Consider the following 23,523-nt stretch of genomic DNA (forward strand, 5'->3'; position numbering starts at 1 on the left):
TTTGTATCACTACAATATTGGTAGTATATGCAAATAAACAATGTTAAACTTTGCTCCATTCGCCTGAACCCACAGCCCCCCATTTATGCTGGCAATAATCCACCAAACGCTCCAGGATCCTAGGATCAACAAGATATATGAATGAACAGTTATGGGTCAAAGCTGGAAGCTTAACTGCATATTCTCTTATGCTTATTGAAAGCACAAACCCGACCAACAATGCATAGCTAGCCATTTTCATCAGGGCTATTAATGACAAATTGGTGGTGACAACTGTTGTTGAATTTGTTTTCAATGCATGGCCATACCACAGCTAACAATATATTTCAATATTTGAGTGTACTGTTAAGCTGTAACCCCATTGTTTGTTAACAATTGGCAGGCTCAGCCAAAATCAACCCATACGGAAATGTAATATATGACATATTTGCCATGATATCATGATTAGGGCTGCCATTACCTTCTGTATAAGGTTAACTATAATTACATACATAAATCATCTGGGTATATGGATATATACTTTGGGTTTACAACATAAATGAAATTACCTTAGCAAAATGTGTATGATATGTATAAACATATCAAAATGTCTATATGCTGAATTGTATATGGCATTATATGCTTTGGCCATACATTTTGGTAATAAATGTATAATTCATTGATGCAACATATAAGTTTAAAACATATATGGCTACTCATAGTTAAAATGAACATATAGTAAAAGGATGTATGTTAAAGCCTGTTTAGGGTTGGTGGGTTGAGTTTCCTGGCATGCTTTAATTTGTTTGAACCCAAAAGCCAAAGTAAACTGTTGAAGAACAATGAAGGTTCTCAGTCATCCAAGTCATGGTAAATCTAAGTGTTGTATCGTAGGCAACTGGACTTGTTTCTTGAAGAAGTTTCAACTCATCATCCAAGAGGCTTCTTCAGTCTAACTAACTGCTGGCAGGCTTTTAAACTCTGTGTGGGTGTGTTCTTACAGAGTCCTTAGGGCCACTTGTGGGTCATTGGTCAAACCCGCCTTCATGTGGGTTGCTTAGGCTTCGTGAGCCCAGGTGTGAATGGTTGTTAATAGGGCTGTAGCGATGCACTAATCTCACGATACGATACACGATATTCAGCTCACGATATGATATATATCACAATATTCAGCCAACGATACGATTTGATACGATTCGATAAACTTACATCATTTTCTGAAAGATTTTAAAAAGGGACAGTGTGATTTTGGTGACATCTTGTGAGTGAATACGACAATACAACCATTGAATTAATTGTAGGGCTGGGTATCACCAGGTACCTCGTGATACAATACCATCACAATATTTTGCCCTCGATAACGATAATATCACGATACAGCGATTCTGCGATAATCGACATATTGCAAGAAATTTCATCCACGATATCTGTGTCACTGAAGAAATTCAGAATTTATTGACTGCACTGAATCCATTTCACAGGAATTACAAAACATTGTCAATCAATTTCACATGAATGACAGCCAAGTAAACAAAGAGTATTGCACAGTGTCTCTTCTTAACACACACACTGACTACAACTATCATTAAATATCTATATATGTGGGTTTCAGAGCTACTTGTATTTGGTTGTATACCTATGTTTGAATAAAGATAAAGCTGTCCTCCGAAGAGGGGTGGTGGTGGTGGGCCAAAAAAAAAAAAAATGTATTTATTTTTTTACATTTTTAAATATTGATATTTGGCACCAGTGTATCGATAACGAACCTCAAGACGAAATATCGCGATATATCGTAGTATCGATATTTTGGCTCACCCCTAGTTGTTAAGCTGTCTGGGGAGAGACCTCAGTACAGCATTGAAGGTAAGTGATCAGTAGGCCACCTCCTTTGTTCAAAGGCGGTCGTTCCAGTTTGACATAGACGGACTCCTTTACTCCTCTTTCAAATGATCTGTCTTCTCTGGCCAATATGTTTACATTGTTGTCCTCAAAGGAATGTTTTTTTCTCCTTCAGGTCTAAGTAGACCGCAAAGTCAGCCCTCCTGTGTTGTGCTATTTGTATATGGAGAGGTTGCTTTTTTTTCCTCCAGCCCCTGCAATATCGTCTCTTGTGCCTGCTCTCCATGTGTCTCACCTGTCTAACCTTTTTCCCTATTCCTCTCTTGCCTGTGTTCACAGGCTGCACAACCATCCCCAACACAAACATCTTTCCATCCTCACATCCTTTCCTCTTCTCTTTCTTCTTCCTTTCCCCCTGTGGCTACCCCAAGTTACTCCTTTCCAACAGCCACTTCCAACCATACCAACGTGCAAACTGCCACTGCCACCTTGACCACGGCTCGTCCACTGTCGTTCTTCCACAATTTCCTCCTTTTCTATCCCTCTGCTCCTCCCTCACCCTCCCGCTCCCCCCTTCCTCCCCCAACATGCCGCATTTTTCTGTTCCTACAGCACCCTTTACTAGTAGCCCTGTTGCTCCACCCATCTTCAACCCCACAACCACCGGCAAGTGCACTCTGGCTTCTGCTGCCCCTCCCATCCACTGTCCTTCAGCCGCACGACCCTCACCAATTTCAACTTTCCTCAGGTAGCAGATCCTATCAAGTGCCTACACTCCCCATGCTCTCCAGCCAGACCAGCACAGATACCCCAACCTCATGTTCAAGGGAACTCAAAAGAGTGGAGTTTGTGGGTGCGCAGGTAGTTGAGTGGTTAGAGCACATGCCACGAACGCAGTGGACCCTGGTTCGAATCCGGCCGGAGGACCTGTACTGCATTTCACACCCCCCCCCCCCCCCCCCCCCATCTCTCTCCCCTTTCCGATCTATCTACTGTCAAAATAAAAGGTGTCTATGCCTCAAAAAAATCTTTAAAAAAAAAAGAGTGGAGTTTGCCTTCACCTTCTTCCTTTATCGGGAAGCCATCCGCTCCAATTTCCCGACCTCAGGGCTGAGCTGGATGGCTACTTTTCCATCATTTTGGACCTGGCTCTGCAGTTCGGTGGCACAGGTTTTTTAAAACTTACTATGTCCTTTGTTCCTCCAAAGTTGCAGGCCGACTCCACCGGTTCAACCAGGGCATCTACTGGGGGGCCTGGACTTAGAGCTCTTTTGCATTGTGTTTGTGGCAAGACCCTTCTTGACTTGAAACCTTTGTGGAGCTACCTCACATCCAGCCACTGAATGTGTTGTCCCTGCCCCGTCCTCTTGCACCACCCACTTGTAGTCCTCCCGCATTTAACAATCTGGGACCCGCTTCACCTCCTCCACCCATCACCAACATTCCTACCGCTCCACCTACCAACATGCCACCATCTGCACATGTTCCTCTTCCTCGAGGCGTCACCAAAAGGGGGAGGCCAGTCCTCTACCAGGGTGGCAGGATGGTGTGTAATTACTTCAACTACATGGGTTGCAACGCTCTTTCTTCACACCTGCTCTTTCTGTTGCATGAGCCTATGCCAGGTCCACTTGCCCTCACAACCTCGCCGAACACGCACTCTGACTAAGCCCCCATTGATGTGCCCACTTCGAAGTCCTCTCCAAACACCACCCCGACCTGTCAGTTCTTCCACTTCTTCTCCCAGGTTAACCATGGCGGTAGATGGTTTTGCCTTTAATTGGCCCTTCAACTGTCCTCACCTGCGTCTTCTTTTGCACTGTACAAAAGTATCCAGTTGCCATTTCTGAACTCCTTTGGGGCATAAGTGGTCCATGGTGATCCTCATCCAACCAGACAAACCTTGCTCTTGTTGATACCATCAATACAGACCACTGACACTCATTAGAAATTGTGAAATCCATCTGCTACCCTACCTTAATCTCAGCCCAACTCCGATACATAATCTGTGCTGCTCAGATTTTTGGTCAAACTGCATCGCTTGCTATCCATCACTTCTTATTCCCATAATTAAAACCCTTGTCACCAGACTTACATTCTCACCGAACACCAGTCCATCTGTTTTCAGCCACTATGCACATATAAACAATCAGTTCTCCAACCTTGTCAGCACATCTTGGCAAACAATCTTGAACAGCCCATCTCCTCAACTCTGATACTTGATGAGCCTAGCCCATAGCCTAGTTAATCTTTTTTGGCATTAGTGTTTATTGGTCGAGTGCAGCATAGTACATTCTGGTTGTTGTATGTTATCTACCTTTTGAGTAAGGGGATTCTGTAAGCCTTTTTCCTCTGCTCTCTCTCATTATGTAGCACCAAATTCAAACATAGTTGTGTTGTTGTACTGCATAAAACTCAGTGTTTCCCCTTAATACTGCTTAGACACTGGTCAAGAACCCCCCCAACACTTGCCAATAACTGGCTTTTTTCTTCAATGTCAATGTTAACAATTGGTATTTACTTCCAGGTCAACTGACCCTATAGTAGTCACATGTTTGTATTGTCTGTAGCTCAGACTGTAATGTGAACACAACAGCCAGGTAAACAAGCTAATATGTGAATACAAGTGTAATACCATAATTGCTTTTTTATCTGTTGATATATATTTGCAGTACATGCAAAATAATTGCGGGCGGTTGTAACTCAGCGGGTAGAGCAGGTTTGCTGGTGATTGGATGGTTGGTGGGCAAATCCCAGCTACGGGTGGAGCTGAGCTGCATGTCAAAGTGTCCTTAAGGAAGATACTGATCCCCAAATTGCTCGTGATTTGCGGTTGGCACCTTGCATGGTGGCCTCTGCCATCAGTGAGGGCCCTGCAATGAGCTGGCGACTTATCCAGGGAGTACCCTGCCCTCGCCCAGAGACAGCTGGGATTGGCTCTAGCAAAAACCCCAGCGACCCCATAAAAAGGGATAAAGCGGTTACAGACAATGGATGGCACAACAATTGCTTATGTTTCTGTCAATATTTATTTAAATCAGGGGAGACAAGTGAATTAAGTAAAGAAGATATATGTGATAATGAGTCTTCTCAGAAAGTCGTTTGCAGCTTCATTTGCTGATAGTTTATTTCATCAGAGGTGTTAGTTTATCTCATCAGAGGTGTTAGTTTATCTTGTACTGTTTTTAGAGTTAATTACTTTAATATGCAGTATTTGCAGTGTTATACCTTCGTACAGTTAAACTACTTCAGTTTGCACATGCTCCATTGAGAATTAGTAGTTCTGGTGAAGTGTGTTTACTATCATTGTAGTCTGTTGTGATTTGTATGTATTTGGGATCAATAAAACATCCATCCATCAGTGTTGAATTTAAGGCTGCTGGCTTATTGTCATCCCTATCTGTGCAAGCAGTGCACTTAACAGAGATGAGAAAAAGGTCAAGGTTTTCCCTTCATGTTGATGAAGGTTCGCAGTCATCCAGACCATGGTAATTCTAAGTGCTATCATGATGGATGTTTAACTCTCATCCAAGAGGCTTCTTCAGTTCGGGACTGCTCTGACTTGATCTTGATCAATCTACTGCTCAGATGTAAAACCTTTTTCTTTTAAAAAAAAAAAAAACATATATACACCAATTTTGCTTTAGTATAAGTGATGCTTGTACAGTCTAGAGTGTACAATAAGTTAAAATATGCTGACATGGAGATTAAAGAAAAAGCAAACCACCATATGTAGACCATCAAGTGTGTCCACTGATTTCATCCAAAAATAATTCAAATTGAAGGATGGACAAGTATGTGGACAATCAGTACCCTTAAACCTGAATTTTACAAAAAACAAGTTACACCTAATGAAAAAGGATTAGCTGTGAACCTTATTACATAGGCTACATGCTAATTTGAGCAATACATCAAGATGGCTTTATCAGTCAAATACTTATATTTGTTGGAAACCTTCCTAATGTTAACAGGTAACAGTTGCTCACTGTTACCTGCTCATTTTTGTGGGTTAATGCTTTTCAACTACATTACTTATGTTATAGCATCTTTATAAACTATTGATTGATATAAATGAATATGATAGTTAACATGAACACCTTAAAAACCAGAGCCGTTTCTTGCTATATGCGGACTATGCAGGGACATAGAGCCCCCGTACCACTATGGGGCCCCCTCAAGTTGCAAGTTTGGCCTCAATATCTGAGGAGTGACCTGACAGAAATGGCGAGAAAAGTATCTGGCACTTTTTTTTTCATAGCACTTCTGCTGATGTTTCAAGTGAGCCATGGCGATACACTGATTGGTCAGATCTGGTATCTACTGCACCACGTTGCTATGATGACCAGTACTACTAAGTGAGGGGAGGCAAGTTGCGCCGAGTTTCCGGCACCGGTCATTCATGGCATCAAAACGAACGTAGATAGATCGATACCACATAATATAGGTTATTCATCAGTTAGGCAAAACTTGTCCAGTATTCTTTTCCTTCAGTATCACATAGTGCTCATCAGTCATTTATCTTGGTTTTATAACTCTAACCTGTACATGTGTCAAACTGCTTAAAAGTGACAACTTTGAAATTGGGTGAATGCTTCAAAGGGACACTGTACTGTTTATTGCAATCTTTAATATAAAAACAGATTATGAATTTCATTAGTGTAATGTAAATTATATAGTATGAATATTTGCTTAGGATCTATTTTGCTTGGTAACCCAAGGAGTTTTGTCTTTGCAGGAGCACCTCTGAAATAAAAGCAGCTCAGCCGCCTTCAGCACCCCTGGACCAGGATGTTTAAGCTTAAAAATGTTTTACAATTCAAAATAAAAAATTTTGAGGAACACTTTAATTTTATTAATTTATTGACCTATAGAGGATCCCCATTGTTTACCTTGTATTATCATTTTCAGTCCAACTTGCTAGGGTGGGTCAACTTAAGATGTTTGATTTTAATTTGAGAGAGGTTTTTAAGACTCTAGCCTGTTTTCCTCTTAAAATGTGTCACGCAGGGTTAGAGGGAAGGTGGATCCAAGTGCAGTCACTCAGACAGGAGGCAAGATAGGGAGAAACAAAAGCGAGCTTTAATAAACAAAAGCCGAAATCCACAAAAAAACAAACAAAAAAAAAAAACAGGAGTACAAAAACAACCAAGAAGCATGAATTACCAAGGTCGTGGAAACAAAGTAACAAAGAAACAGCAAAACAACGTGCAAACAAAAGACAACGTTCAAATCAAACATGCAAAAATGCAAGAATCAAAATCCAAAAACACATACCAAGGGAAGACTGGGAGGACATGACAAGAGCAGGAGCAGGAGCATACAGACAGAATACCATGACTGGACAAGGAGTGAAGGGAAGACACAGACTAAATACACAGACACTGATGAACAGAAGAGGAACAGGTGAGGAGAGAGGAGGGAGGAGGCCAGGTGTGGTAACGAGGGGGAGGAGCACATGAGAAAACATGAAGGGAACAATACAACAGACAGAGGGAGACAGAGGGGAGAACATAGGAGAAACTTAAAGAACACAGAGGGGCATGAAAAATCAAAACAAAGACACAACAAGACATGATACAAAGACATTAATCCATAATCAGAACATAACGAAGACCAGACTTTAGAGTCATGACAAAATGTAATAGATTGTTGCATCTTTGTGGATCACATACAAAGGTTTGGAATCTATCCATCGTAGTTTGACTAAATAGGGGCCCCTAAAAAAGAAAGAAACGGCCCTGATGCAAACTACATACATTAGTCAATGTTTATTACTGCATTTTATTTCCACTTATTGAGAAATTTGACCAAATATTGTCACTAGTTGTCTAGCCAATCATGTCTTTTATCCCACTTCATAACAACCTGCATTGGATATGTATCTTGTTTAGCTAATATTTAGTGCAAAAGAATCAAAGTTTCTCTCTGAAGTGTACATTTCTGCTTCATGTCATGTTACTGAAGTTCATCACTGTGACGGTTACTGTTTGTCCTTCTCAGGATGGTACCTATGGTCTGGACTGTATTGAACGCTGTGACTGCAGTCATGCTGATGGATGTCACCACTCTACTGGTCACTGCCACTGCCTGGCTGGTTGGACTGGTAAGACCTAAAAACAATGTCCTCTTGGCAGAATTTCCCATGCATTGTCTGATTACATTCTGAAAGATAACAGTATACCAAAAGCAGTCAACAGTTTTCCATTACATCCTGCCTGTTTTGAACTAATTCATACTACATCACTGTGTGTGTATTATTGTGTCCTCACCAAGAAATGCTAGGCCAATGTATCTACCCAAACCCTGGGTTGAGCCTGTTAGGTCCTTTTTGTGTCTTTTTTTCAATTGGGTTGAGTGATGTTTGACACACCGCAGCTGACTGGACCTGTCAGGAGCGCCAACCTCCAATTTCCACTGTCTGCTCAGTCTTGCTTTGTCCAGTGGCTTCTTTAACTGGGCTCCCTGACTAGCTCCCTGTCAGCAATGATACCTACACCTTCTTCCATTGTGAGTTTGAAGTTAATTTCTGCAGTGCTCGTTAGTGAAATAACGGCAAGGGATATTCAGTTAACAATAGCAATCATAGCGATGCTGTCACTTGTTTCAGAAAAGTCAGCATTAAAAGGATAGTTTGGGCTTTTTGAAGTGGGGTCATATAAAGTAGGCTACATATCTATAGTCAGTCTGTTCCCTACCGTAATCACCGATCAGCGCAGCCTCAGTTTGGAGAAGCAGAGAGCTGCTCCAGCCCAGATGTTCGGCTTTGTACTGCAGTGAATGGAGTCCAGATGCAAAGCGAAGGCCCACCTAAAAAAACCTATATCAGTTCAAGTGTACGTTTTAAAGAAAAAATTATCACCACTTTACATTGCCGTCCGACCGCCTTTTCTTTTGGCACTACATTTTCTCTACCGTAGAACCTCTGTATCCCTACGCATTAGCACAACTGGGCCTTGCACTGTATTTCGCTGCTCACAGATCACCTGTTTTGGTCAGAGTTTCAGCGGTAGGGATACGGAGGTTCTACGAAAGTCCAGAAGGAGTTCAGGCAGGAAATAAGGAAGGAGAAAAACAGCCACAAGAGGAAACTTGAACAGCAGCTGGAACAGAACAACACCAGGGTTGTCTGGAGTGGACTGAAAAAAATTATTTGTTATGGAAAAGGTGGAGGGGGAGAGCAAGACAGCTGAGAAAAGGACTGGGCAAAAGCTCTTAATGCTTTTTTTTTTGCCGTTATGAGTCCTATGAGTACAGGTGCCCCTCAGGGTATGGTGCTCTCTCCCTTCCTTTTCACCCTCTACACATAGGGGTTCATGGACAACACCTTGAATTGTCACCTCCAAAAGTTCTCAGATGACACAGCCATTGTTGGTTTCGTGTCTGAGAGGAACAAACAGGAATGCAGGGGGGTAATCAACAACTTTGTTAACTGGTGTGAATGCAACCACCTGCATATAAAACAAAGGAGATGGTGATCAACTTCTATAGGAAGACACCACAGATAACACCAGTAAAAATCCAGGGTTTGGAAATAGAGATGAGTCAGAATCAGAATCAGTATTCCTGTCCAACAAACAGGGAAATGTGTGTGCCATAGCAGCCAAGGGACAGAACATTACAAAAAAAAAAACAACAGTAAAAAATAAACAATATAATTAAAAAGGTAAGAATAGAATAAACCCTTAGATACTTAGATACATTCTATTTGAATGTCTATTTTTGAGCCAGCAGATTTTGTCACATTTCCAGAAGACACATAATAAATTCACATTTGAAGCAAACTTCATGAATGTTCTTCACCTTTGGGCCATTAATAAAATGCCGGCATATCTCTTTAGTGCATAATTCAATTAGCACCAATTTTGGTTGGTAATATCAGACATCTATCACCAAAGCTGATCGAACAGTGATTGCGCAACAAGACATGTAAAATTTGACTGACTATACTAGCAAAGCTCTGTTAGCCCAGAATTGTACGATGAATTTACCAATTACTGTAAATTGACGACAGCACATGCAGCAATCACACTCATATTCCTCAGGAACTGCGAATATTCTAGTTTCTCAACAAAATCTCAATATAGATTCTGCACACTGCAAACAATGTACTTTTTTTCACACTGTGTATGCATGTTTATCTGATGTTTACTCTTGATTTCTTTGCACTTTTTCTATTGCTTCTTTGCACTACTTGTACTGATTACATTTATTGTTATAGTATACAATTACTTTTTTTCTGATGCTATTGTACAGTACAGTCCTAACTTGTGCTTACATGTCATCAGTACACTGAGGCAGAAAATAGAATAAAGATAAAAGATAAGAAAGAAGATTTGAGTTATTGAAAATTTGGGTTATTCACACATTTACGGTACAAATTAAACTAAAAAGTAACTTGATTTTGTGTGTGTGTGTGTGTGTGAGCAGGTATACACTGTGACAGTTTGTGCGCTGCAGGGCACTGGGGCCTTAACTGCTCCCTCCCCTGTAACTGTAAGAACGGAGCTTCCTGCTCTCCTGATGAAGGAACCTGTGAGTGTGCTCCAGGATACAGAGGCACCAGCTGTCAGAGGAGTAAGCAGTACATCAGCACCACATGCTTTAAGATCATCACACAGCTGACACTTGACTTCAAGGATACAGGAGTTCATTTCAACTTAAATCTTATTTTATCCATTAAGATGTATCCATCATTCCTATCAGGGATATTAACAATGTAACTTAACAGCTGAGATCTGGGAACACGTTGATATTTCAAGCACCTTTAAATTGTACTTGTATGGTACCACTACTTCTCAAACAGCAATATCCTGTATCTAACATTACAAGAAACAGAGACAACTTCAGGACACACTTAGGTTTCACCAGTTAACTTGGGTATGATCGGCCCTAGTAAGTGCAAGATAAGACTCAATCAGTCAATCAATTTTTATTTGCATAGTGCCAAGTCCAAACAAAAGTGATCTAATGTGACTGTCCCATTTGAGCAGTTCTTGACCATTCTCTTAAATTAATGAATAAACAGAAACCCAACATTTCCCACTTTCAGTTTCTGTAATATCTCATTATTTTGAGATACTAAGTCAATATTTTGAGATAATATGTCATTATTTTGAGATGTGTAGTAAATATTTTGAGATAACGAGGGTTTGGAGCACAAAGGGCGTAAGTGACATTTTCAGAATTTTACAGGAGAGCTAAAACAAACTTTTCATTGATTGTAATTACTTGATTAAAAACAACATATTTCAGCAATCTACACTTTTATAGAGATTAGGCTTCACAGAATCTATATTTTAAAGAATTTTTTTTTTTTCAACTACAAAAATACAACTTTTTAGCCAAAACATTACTTATGCCTTTTGTGCGCCAACATTTTATTACCTATCATTTGTTGCTATGGGTGTAAGTGACATTCAAAATATGATAATACTGGAATAGAGACAGTGTAACAAGCCAAAATAAGCCACATTTTAGTTAATTTTATTAATCATCATTGACAACATACTGTAACATGACATTTGTAACATTCGAACCATACTCTATACTCTAAATATAATTTTATTAAAAAACAGTAAAAGTGAGCCCATTCAAAAAGAGTTCGTACAATACTCTAAATATAATTAAAAAAAAAAACATTAACAGTGAGCCCATTCAGAAAAAGTTTTTGTAGAATACTCTAAATATAATTTAATTAAAAAACAGTAACATTGAGCCCATTCAAAAACAGTTTTTGTACAATACTCTAAATATAATTTAATTAAAAAACACATTAACAGTGAGCCCATTGAAAAACAGTTTTTGTACAATACTCTAAATATAATTTAATTTTAAAAAAAAGTCAGTGCAGGGGGGGAGGGCGGAGCCCACTATGAACTACAGGAGCCCATGGGGAGCGGTGGCGGAGCAAGTTAAAGAGAAAAGCGATTTTATTTTTTAAAAATCGTCCTAAACCAAAAACTCGAATTAATTGATTTCCCTGATTTATTGCCCAGCCCTAAGCATTATGGAACGAGAACCAGTGGGATATCCCTAAATCTCTGTTGACCCAAGTTAATTCATGATCACTCTTTTTTATTCACTTCTCTCCAAGTCAAATTCCTGTGTACTCTGTACATTTGGCAAATAAAAGAGCTGGTCATACTATCTAGTGAAGTTAGCTGGATTTTTGACACAGCTATCTAGTTCATATGGCCAGTTAACTAGGTAGGATGGAAAGCTAGCTAGGTCGTATGGCCAGTAAGACGGTTGCTAGCTATGTAAGTTGAATAAATATTGTTATAGAGATGTATATTTAGATAGCTAGCTCTCCAATTGCCAGATTAGGCTACATAACCAAGCTAGTTTGCAGTAGTTTGTTATGGAAATTAAACACTAGAAAATACTGATCAAATGATGATCAGGACAAGCTAACTCAGAGCTAGCTAATTTGCTAATGCAATCTAGCTTGCTAGCACGCAATTACGTCAGCAGTCATGGGCTTTGTTTAGAAGCCCATGAGTTCAAAGCTAACTAGCTAGCTGGCTGGCAAATGGTCAGCATAGGCATTTGGTCAATATTTTGTTTTCAGATTTATCATTTAATAATACTTCCATTATACAGCCATTTCCTCACCATCAGAATAATGTAGTTCTTCCTTTTCCCTTGTTGGTATATGAAATTTCCAATCAAACTCAATAGCACTTGTCCTGCAGTATATTTCCCTCTCCTCTGTGGCGCCATGTTTCTGCACTGAAGGATGCCAGTGCAGTTCTTGGTGCACTAAAGGCGTAAATGCAGTTGACCTGCACTTGCGCCTTTTGTGCGCCAAGCTCAGTGCACTTACGCCTATTTCGCTCCAAACTCAATTGAAGTTTTTCACTTACGCCTTTTTGTTTTCAGCCTTTATTTTAAAAAGTAACTATTATTGGGACCATATTTTTTTACCATTTGATAGAGCTCATCAAGACCTTTAAAATGATGTATAAAACTTATTTTCGCCCAAGATGTCACTTACGCCTCATCTCATTATTTTGAGATACTTAGTCAATATTTTGAGATACTAAGTCAATATATTGAGATACTATCTCATAATGACTTACAGGATTTTTTTTTCATCACACTGCAGAAATGGGCTTCCATAGGCTGCTTTGCTTTCTTACTATTTGCTATTATCTCCACCAACATTTGAGTCTAAGACAGTAAGGGGTATATAGAACCATATCCTATTAGCAGATTAACTTGTTCACGTTCCCTAACGCATTCTAAATGATCTCTATGACACTCAACATTAACTTTATCATCAACTAACATTAAATGTAACATGATGTAACCAACTCAACAGGCAAGTAAAGTTGTGTTTGCAGCATTCAAGCTTAAATAGTTCCATTGTACTGGAACTGATATTACTCACAGCTATAACATTAGCTGTCGTTATTCACAGGTAATAGATCTTACACAGCATTCACACTATTGCTCTTGAGTCTTCTGTTCTTTATTTTGAATATATAACTGAACGTAAATTGCAGAATGCATGTCTGTTATTGGTAACTTGACCATGGATGAGATGTTGTTTGCATGGCAGGCTGGTCGGTCTATCACAAAATTTGATGTGATATCCGTTTGATCTGTCACTAACTCCTCTTTCTAACTCAAACTCTTTATTACTTTCACAAGGCTCCACAATGACAATTCCAGTTGTTAAGTGCATAGTTAGCTGTTACCTTAGTAAACTGGGATTAAATTGATTGCAGATGTATTAACTTATTTTTGTGTTTCTCCTGGTTTGCCAAAGTCTGCTCCCCAGGTTATTTTGGTTACCTCTGCAGTCAGACATGTCCACAGTGTGTTCACAGTAACGGACCTTGTCACCACGTCACAGGACAGTGTGACTGTCTGCCAGGCTTCAAAGGGGCACTGTGTAATGAGGGTGAGTTACCCTGCAGAACATTGTATCTACTATGTTGTAAAGGGTTCAGAGTTCTACAGATGGGGTTTTAATGGCTGATACAGCTTCCTGTATCAGCCATTAAAACAGTCCAACATGTACTGTTCCAAAAAAAAATTAGTTTTTACACTCTCTGACCAAGGATTTCATTGTAATTTAACAATGATCAAAGCTGTTCAAGAAGCACCTGAGCCTGAACACAGCCACTGGAATTAAAATATTTTTTCAGTGTTATCATCATTTACACATTCAGTAAATATAAATGTTTGCACTGATCAGAACATCTGGTCACATGATGCACAAAAGTTCAGTGGGGGCAGCTGTGGCTCAGGACTCAGGAGGTATAGTGGGTTGTCCAGGAATTGAAAAGTTGTGGGTTCAGTTTCTGTGCTCCCCCGTCAAAGAATTCTTGGGCAAGGTACTAAACCCCAAGTTGCTCCTGATTGGCAGTTCAGCACCTTGCATGGCAGCCTCCACATCAATGTATGAATGTGTGTGTGATGAGTAAATGTGACAAGTGTTGTAAAGCCCTTTCAGCAGTCAGTACACTGGAAAAGTGCTATAGAAATGCAAATCCATTTACTATAAGTTTGCAAGATGAGAACAATATTGACAATTGATTAGTGAACCTAATCAACAACAAAGAATCCCAGAATGCCAAAAACAATCCCGTAGCTCCATGGATGGTATCTGAGATGGTAATATTCAAGGAATAAAATACTTTTACAACAGTGACAATCAAAAATGTGGTTGAGGGACATAAATGTTTAACACATGTGTCTTGTGTGCAGTGTGTCCAAGTGGTAGCTTTGGGAAGAAATGTGCCTGGAGCTGCAGATGCACCAACAATGGCACCTGCAACCCCATTGATGGCTCCTGTCAGTGTTATCCAGGATGGATCGGCAGCGACTGCTCCCAGCGTGTGTTCACTCAATAAATGATAAATAGGAGGCATGGTGGTTTTGATGTGTTTTATGATATTACTGTCCTGACATGGAAGAATTATCTAGAAGAAGTATTTTGATTAGATAATATTGAGAAGAAGTACTAATACTTCACTGTAAAAATAGTTTCACTTATGTTACTCAGTGTAGGGGTATGTAAAAGTACCTACATGTACCTACAGGACTCAATGCAACTCAAAGTAGACTATGTAAGTGTTGTACTATGATATGTAACATAGTGCATATAGTATATACTAAACTGTATCATGAGATTATTATTCATGCAGAAAAACTGAAAGATATTGTATAGGACTGCAAAAAATGATCATTTTCATTATGGGTTAATCCACTGATTATTTCCTGCCTTAATAGATTGATTGTTTGGTTTGTTAAAATTATGAAAAAAAGTCAAAATACTATCACAATAAAATAAAATAAATAAGATTGATGAAAATAACTTGAAATGGAGTGGAGTAGAAGTAGAAAGTGACATGAGAAGAAAATATTCTGGACTGTAATGATAAGATATAAACTGGTTTTACCATTGATTACAAGCACTGACATTTTGTTTTCACTGTGTTGCAGCATGTCCACCTGGTCAGTGGGGACCCAACTGTATCCACACATGTAACTGTCACAACGGAGCCCACTGTAGTGCTTATGATGGAGAATGCAAGTGCAACCCAGGATGGACTGGCCTCTACTGCACACAACGTCAGTCACAGACACACACACATGAAAAAACATGCACATGCAATAAAATGTATTATTGTTTACAAAAATCCCTAGTGAGACATATATCACTGCATGAAAAGTGGGATTTTTGGCAGTAAGCCATACTGTAAATTGCCATGGAAGTTCAGGTTAACAACTAGAAGGGAGGGACTCAGCCAACCTAACCAAGTCTGGTACTATGAGTCACAGATTTTAAGTACACTAGTGAGATAGTACTGTATTTCCTTGAAATAATAGCCCAACAATGGCAACAACAGAAACTACACCTGATTTAGTGGTGGAGGCACAGGGCATACCAAAATATCCTCGGGAACCTTGCCGAATACATAGGAGTGAAAAGGGGGATGGAGTCCCTAACTAAGGCAGGTAAAAACAGGGAGCCACCGAATTACTGAGGCCAACTTTGATATCTCCAGCATGGAGGATAAAAAAGTCAGGACAGGCCTGATGCTATATGAACTTTCACAGGAGTTTCACAGTAGGCTCCGACTGTCAAGACATAAATGGCTTCTTCACAACATTTCTAAGTGACTAATCCTGATGATTGGTATGAGGTAGACAGAAAACATTGGGTCGGACAGCCACAAAGTGACACTTTCCGACACTGATAGTTATTGTCTGGTTCCTCTTGGATGAAGCCAAGATGGACATATTGGAAGTGGTGTGGGAAAGGAAAACATATGTTTGTATCTTTCGCCTGACTTATACTTTTCAAAAACCTTTTCACAGAGTTACTTGTAGTGTTCTTTTGTTGTTCATGGTGTAATTGTAGCTAGGAATACTGATTAACCAGTGACTGGACCTCCCACACACAGGTTTCATGATACTGCAATCCTTTGAGACACATTCACTGCACTCAGGTGATCTCCATTTAACATTTCAATTGTGAGTCTACTAGCATAAATTGGCTGGACCTCTGTTGAATTAGGTCAGTCACATCAGTTTGTAGAAATCTGCTTTCACTTTAGCATCGAAGAGTTTTTCTGTAAATTTTGTCAAAAAAGACAAAGTATATTGACCATGGGAAAAATATCAAAGGCAGTGAATACTTTCAAGCGCTGTAGTCCTCACTTTATCAGGGAAAATAACAAACTACAATGGCACTTTAAAAATGTAATGCTGAATAAGAAAGAATCATGCACATTATTTAAGTTGGCAATCCAAGAATTTTGTGATCACAGTGAGGGAAATAATATGTGATGAAGGATGCCTCAACCATAGTAAGTCTGGTCAAAAAAGGACGATGCAGAGAAAATTGTCACGGTTGGTGTTGAATGTTTCAGGATGCAGAAGCGGACAACCAGATTGGAGCAATTTTAAGAGATTTATGTGACCTGAATAAATAACAGTAGCTCTGGCTTGGGCAGGACGCTCAGCTGGGGGGATTGGAGCAGGAACCCTAAGGCGTAGGCTGAGGGCTTTGGCAGAAGCGCGTGGGGCGCTTGGCAAAGTGGATCCAAACGATGAAGTAGGCTCAGTGGCAGAGTTGCTAGAGACTGGGTGGTGGTGAGGAACAGACCTGGTAGAAGAGTCGAAGAAAAATCTAATGAGCAATGTGCATGAAACACGAAGACATAAGCTCCAGAAGCAAACATGCTGAGAGGCTGAGACCAAGTACCATGTCTGAGAGATGAAATAATCTGGCAGCGGGTAGAGTCGAGTCCAGGGTATTAGAGCTGGTGCTGATTGGCAATCAGGTAAACCCTGCCCAGCCTCTGCAGCGCATCTCTAGAAAAAGCACACAAACAGATCCACATACATACTGTGTAACTGTGACACAAATGTTAAAATTATATATTAAAGGATATTAAAAAGTTTGAGAAACATCAAATGTGGTTTCATAAATACATTACAGAAGACATACAAGGCAAAGAGACTAAGGACAGGGTTAAAGGGCCGGAAAGGTATTGGCACATAAAGTAAAGCAACTTCAAACACAGAATCTGATTGCTTCAGTAGTTGACAAGGACAATACCCTTGTCACTGCCACAGAAGAAATAATCAACACATTTAAAATGTTTTATCAAGAGCTATATACATCACAAGGACTATTGGGGAAAGCAAAATTACAAGAGTTTAGTATTGACAGAAGCACAAAGGACATTATATGAAGGGGATATTTGCATTGAAGTGAGGCAAGTGTTTAACAGACATAACCCCCAGATCTTGTGGTTCATTCCATGCCAACTCTCGCAAAATGATATAGCTGTATTGTAAATACTTTTTAAATTTTGATTTAAAGTTCACAATACAAACCCAATCCGGCAGCACAGAAGAACACAGATATAATGTCTGCAGGCCCATAGGAGACTGAAAGAAGGGTGGGAGTGTTGGTGAGGAGCTGCTCTACTGTCAGATGTATACCTTCCAATCTTAGCCACAGGTTGCTATTCATTAATTGTTGTGAATCCCATAGGATGACAATAACATGAATATGCACAACATATCACATGACAATATAATCTTCAGTAACTGCACTATTTTATATGATGTGTGCATAATAAGTATGCACAACATATCACATGACAATATAATCTTCAGTAACTGCACTATTTTATATGATTTTATATGATATGTGCATAATAAGTAATCTATAATTCATAAATAATGTATTAATTAGAACCAGAGCACAGAGGGTTCAAAGAACCTATATTATTTTTTTACAGATTGTTATTTTTTAACTCTTGTAATGCATTTTTGATGGACTTGGTTACTAGAAAACTCAAACATGTCTGTAGTGGCAACAATTATAATCCCGTACAGGCCACAGGATGGGTTGAGGAAAAATGGTGTGTAAATTCAGCAGGGTTGTCGAGCACGTCTTGATCTACAAAAATACTTCTTTGTACCATACCCTAAATCCAACAGGAAGTCAGGCATTTTGAAATAAGTTTCTTTTTTGGCCTTATACAGGCACTCTATGTGTACTTGCATTGCAAACACTTCATAGATGAAGATTAAACTTTATTGTTGGGATTTTACCATGAAACAGGAACGTGTTGATCGACAAAGGATGCTCAACACTGACAAAAATGGGCAAACTTGTCAGAAGCTGCAAACATCGCTGGGTTTGGCAAAATGGCACAACAAAGCCCCCCACCAAAATTTTAACAAAGTACCCATGTGGTACATTTCACCTAGGTGTACAGAAAGGCATGTGTATCCTATGTAGAACTGAAAGAAAGCCTCTTGGTGCTATACCCTAAACCCAACCAGAAGACAGCCATTGTACAAGCGCTGTCTTCTAAAAGCACTCTTCCGATATCCGATAGAGTGGCAAAGTCATACTTCTTCCAAACTATGCCATTTACTATACATGTTTGGTAGTAAATGGCAGGAAGACAAGATAATCCTGATAATGATAATTTATTAATCGTTTGATAATTTTCCAACTACAGTCACAGTTTCTCATAAAACTTAAGAGATATAAGACTTTGAACATAAGTAATTGGGCTACACACACCCAGCAATCATTCAAGTGACCCAGAACTGAAACCTTGTAGAGCTAGTGCCATATGGTATATTAGCGAGCTCAAAGATAATTAGGTACCATTTAGTTGGGTATGAAAGCATCCGTGAACTGCATCGTGTCATTCACATCAACATGGCCCTTATCACAAAAAATAATTGAAAATCTGAAAATCTATAAATGGAGACTTCATCAGTGCAAAATGCAACTTTCTTCACTTGCAAAATGACTTTATTCAATTGACAAATGTTATTCATGGCACAATTGAAACAAGATAAACATATATGTCTCGCCCCATTGACTGCTGTACAAATATCATGGTCAGCAAACCAGTTACTAGTAGTTTTGCCAAGTTCTACTGGAAAAGGAAATCCGCATATCCACTCTATTTACACAAAATGAAAACCAAAAAAGACTGAAGTTTTGTGTTTAGAACTCACTACATGCCTGTGATACTGCAGTGAATTTTGAGGTTTCGCCATTAAACAGGTTTTTGCAGGTTGTTGTAAATCAACCCCAAACTTAACACAATTTAATGAAAGTCAAACCCTGAAGACATATAATGCCAACTGCCAATTCAGTTCTAGTCAGACCCACTGCTACGGGCCTGAAAGGACAAAAACAACGGTTGACTTTGAGGAATTTGTCAGGTTTGAGGGTCTTTACGGAGCCTTAAATCTGGTTTTCAAAACAGTGTCTATCACACAGCTTTTGTCTTTCATTTCAAAAAGTGATCATTTTCAAAGAACCATATACAATTTGATGTTTGATAACTCCCATGCAGGCTGTCCATTAAGTTTCTTTGGGAAGGAATGTTCTCAGCCTTGTCAGTGTAGGAATGGAGCTGACTGTGACCACATCTCTGGACTGTGCACCTGTCGCACCGGCTTCATGGGAAGACGCTGTGAACAAAGTATGTTATATTGTCTTACATTCTGTTTTTATTTCTTCTTTCCACATACCCTCCTGTATATATTTACAGTACTCACACACACACAGTAGGTTTGGGACACAAAGGTTGACTTAATGATTGCCTTTGTCTTATTTTTAGAGTGTCCTGCTGGTTCGTACGGTTATGGCTGCCGTCAAGTCTGTGACTGTCTAAATAACTCCACCTGTGATCACATGACTGGCACATGTTACTGCAATCCAGGCTGGAAGGGAGCTCGTTGTGACCAAGGTGAATACCAAGAGCAAAATCCTCAGAGAAAGTGAGAGCTAAATGTTGATACTTTTAACACAAGCTTAAACTGCATATAACACTGTCAAAAGATATGACATTTACATTTACATTTTACATTTAGGGCATTTAAAAGATGCTTTTATCCAAAGCGATTTACAAAAGTACATTTTTCACAAGGAAGATACCACAACATATCAACGTTGATAAAGTAAGACAGAAAAAATAGAAATAATTTTCAGGTCATCTTCCCCTTATACCGCCCTCTCTGACCCCATAATCGGCAATAAATGGTCAAGGCCCATGTACCCATTAAAATGCTTTATGACCGGTAATACATTGAAATGAGCGCCTCTTCACTGATTCTTTATAGTGAGTAAAGTCAACTGAGAGGAAAACAAAGAAAAACAATTATTCTGCCACATAAAAAAAAGGTGTTCTGTAGACGAGGTGGAAGTTACAAAGCTGTTCATTCTTTCATTCTCCTCAAGCAGTCTGAGGACAGTGAAAGTCTTTGTATCAATCATGCAGTATTTTACACAAGTGTCTTTGTAGAAATCTGTGTACAGTGATCAGCATGGCCGTTCCGCACCTGCCAAAATGATAGGGACTAACAGTAGTCTCCCCCACCCTGGGATGTCATTTGAAAAGGAAAATTTGATACATGAATACATTTATTTATTGCAGTTCATTTATGGTGCAGTTGGCCTGCGTTATTATTAGTACTAACAATGAGGGAATGGAAGTGTAACAATTGTGTGAGAGAGCTTTCACTGATTTTTTTTTCAAGAGATCTTTTGAGATCTGGCTTTGCTTTTATCTTTTACCATTGAAAGGTGCTTATGGAAAAAATATGAATCGCTCATGAGTAAGTACACATAACACTGATGGTTTGAATGTTTATGATAATCTGGATCTATGTTAAATGTTTGATCTTGAATGGACTTAAATGTGTAAGGGGCATCATTATACAATCTGGCTTCAATTCATCGCCTTATTATTTTGCACCACCAATTCCACTTGCCTCCAAAATGTTCATATGCATGGGTCAGAGTTTGCCAGGTGCCCATATTTTCCCACCTATTTTATTTATTTTTTTTTAAAGATAAGTCGGTAATGGCATATGCCTCTTTCGGGCCCCATTTTTTGCATTGGCACTGTTTATAAATGAGACCCCATATACATAAAAGTGTTGTAAAGAAACTTGTCAGCTTTCTATAATCACCAAAATTGTTCATACAAGTTGCTGTATGTATATTTTGAGCCAAAAGATTAGGAGACATTTTTAGAGGACCTATTATAAATTCATATTTGAAGCCAAATTCATGAATGTTTTTTATTTAGTTTATTTAGTTTATTAGTTTATTATATCGAAGACAATCCCAATGAATTAACTGCATCAACAACAGTAAAAAGGGCAGCTTTAGCCAACATGGCTAATATCCTGCTGTAGTCCCCGGCCAGATGACAATAGGCACCCTGCCGGCTGCCGCCATGACATGACAAAGTAATATGTGTACCTCTCATTCCATCAGAGGTGGAGGACTCGAGTCACATGACTTGACTCGAGTCGGACTCGAGTTGCAAATTTGAGGACTTGAGACTTACTTGACTAACACCGATGAAAAACTCGACTTGACTTTGACTTGGCATTAATAACATGAGACTTGACTTAGACTTGACACAGATGACTCGAAAGTCTTGGCTTTTCTTTCTTTCTTTCTTTTTTGACGCATATTGAGACGTTAGTTTCGTTTTTGATACTTTGCCCTCTGCACTGTATGACGCGCTGCGTGCCCGAGTGGCACTGTGGCCGACAGGATCAGGGGTGGAGAGGCAGCATGAAGGGAGCTCCGAAAATCATCACATTTGGATTCAAAGATTTTTTCATGTCGGGTGATTTTGGCCGCCGTCTTGGTTAAAGTGTGTTTCAGATATAGCGTCTTCAGTGCGCACAGACATTATTTTAAATGTAGGCGCGCATTTACGCGCTCACAGCCCAACACGACGCCGTACCGGCACACATTCAGTTTGACGCACTTGTTTTTTCGTTCACGTCTGCGACGGACCTGCTTCTCCCTCCGCCTCCGAGATGTAGAATGTGTTTTATAGAAGAGAAACACACAACACTCATTTCAGGACAGAGCAGACATGTCCTGTGATTTTCAGCCTCCTTTTATAGAGGGGGAGGGGAACAATACCTGAGAGTAATATTCTCAGCTGTCAGGATGTGCAGTATGCTGCAGTCCCAGGGTTGATATTAATCTAATCTTATTCTTGTATTTATGGGTTTGAAAAACAATTCTAAAATTGATCAACTATGCACATACATCATATATTGACTAACCACCCTCTTCTGTTTACTGTGTCTACAGATATGAAGAATACATTCATACGAACTTCTTGTGACTTGTTTGACCTTAGCAATGACGTGACTTGACTTGCTTAAGTAATAGCGATAACTCGACTTGACTTGCTTGATTTTCATCAATAGTAACTTTGGGCTTGCTTGAGACTTGAAGGTTAAGACTTGTGACTTGCTTATGACTTGCATGTATGTGACTTACTCCCACCTCTGCATTCAATCAAGTAAAACTTGCCATGATATACATTTTCTTTAGAAGTGTATGTAAACTTTTGACTGCGACTGTATATTTAGATTAACATTCAAGCCTACTTAAGTATTGTTCAGGTTTAGGTCCATACTTTTGATCACAGTGTACCCATCCTCTGATCGCTACTTCCAGCAAGATAATGCACCATGTCACAAAGCTCAAATCATCTCAAACTGGTCTCTTGAACTTGAAAATGAGTTCACTTTACTCCAATGGCCTCTTAAGTCACAGATCTCAATCCAGTAGAGCATCTCTGGGATGTGGTGGAATGGGAGATTCGCATCATGGATTCGCAGTGGACAAATCTGCAGCAACTGTGTGATGCAGTCATGTCAATATGGACCAAAATCTCTGAGGAATGTTTCCAACACCTTGTTGAAAGTATGCCACGAAGAATTAATGCAGTTCTGAAGGCAAAAGGGGGTCGAACCTATTACTAGCAAGGTGTACCCAATAAAGTGGATAGTGAGTATTAGTGGTGTCAGAAAAAAAGGGAAGAAAACAAAGAAAGAAAGTTCAAAGAATCATTGTCATCCACTTTTGAAATAACTGCTCTGTCAAGTCTCATTTAAAAAAGGAACTAAATGTTAATTTATCAGGGTCTTTGATTATTTTCAAAACATATCACAGAAACAAATACAACTTGAACAAAGGACAGTTAAAGACAAGTTCCTGTCCATCCCCCTTCCCCAGGTACTGGATCATTAATGTGTTTTTAGCCAAACATCCATACAAAAATATACATGTATAATGAGATATAGTCACATAGATACGTTCCTTTCATGGGTTATCATACACAAAATTAAGTACAATTAATGATAACAAGTAAAAGCAAG

At 39.4% G+C, this 23,523-nt stretch overlaps 1 protein-coding gene across 4 annotated transcripts in view; it reads left to right on the forward strand.

Annotated features, from left to right (window-relative positions):
- Positions 1 to 23,523, forward strand: part of megf10 (multiple EGF-like-domains 10) — a 98,447-nt gene that overhangs the window by 71,040 nt on the left and 3,884 nt on the right. For 3 of the 4 annotated variants that reach the window (XM_030436712.1, XM_030436711.1, XM_030436713.1), the window contains exons 13-19: positions 7,819 to 7,921; positions 10,246 to 10,392; positions 13,592 to 13,726; positions 14,536 to 14,664; positions 15,274 to 15,402; positions 19,677 to 19,805; positions 19,944 to 20,072. In XM_030436712.1, the coding sequence (XP_030292572.1) occupies positions 7,819 to 7,921; positions 10,246 to 10,392; positions 13,592 to 13,726; positions 14,536 to 14,664; positions 15,274 to 15,402; positions 19,677 to 19,805; positions 19,944 to 20,072 (901 nt within the window). The remainder of the gene's footprint in view (positions 1 to 7,818; positions 7,922 to 10,245; positions 10,393 to 13,591; positions 13,727 to 14,535; positions 14,665 to 15,273; positions 15,403 to 19,676; positions 19,806 to 19,943; positions 20,073 to 23,523) is intronic. The other variant, XM_030436714.1, reaches the window with a different exon arrangement.

The sequence above is a fragment of the Sparus aurata genome, chromosome 12, assembly GCF_900880675.1.
Source record: "Sparus aurata chromosome 12, fSpaAur1.1, whole genome shotgun sequence".
NCBI lineage: Eukaryota > Metazoa > Chordata > Actinopteri > Spariformes > Sparidae > Sparus > Sparus aurata.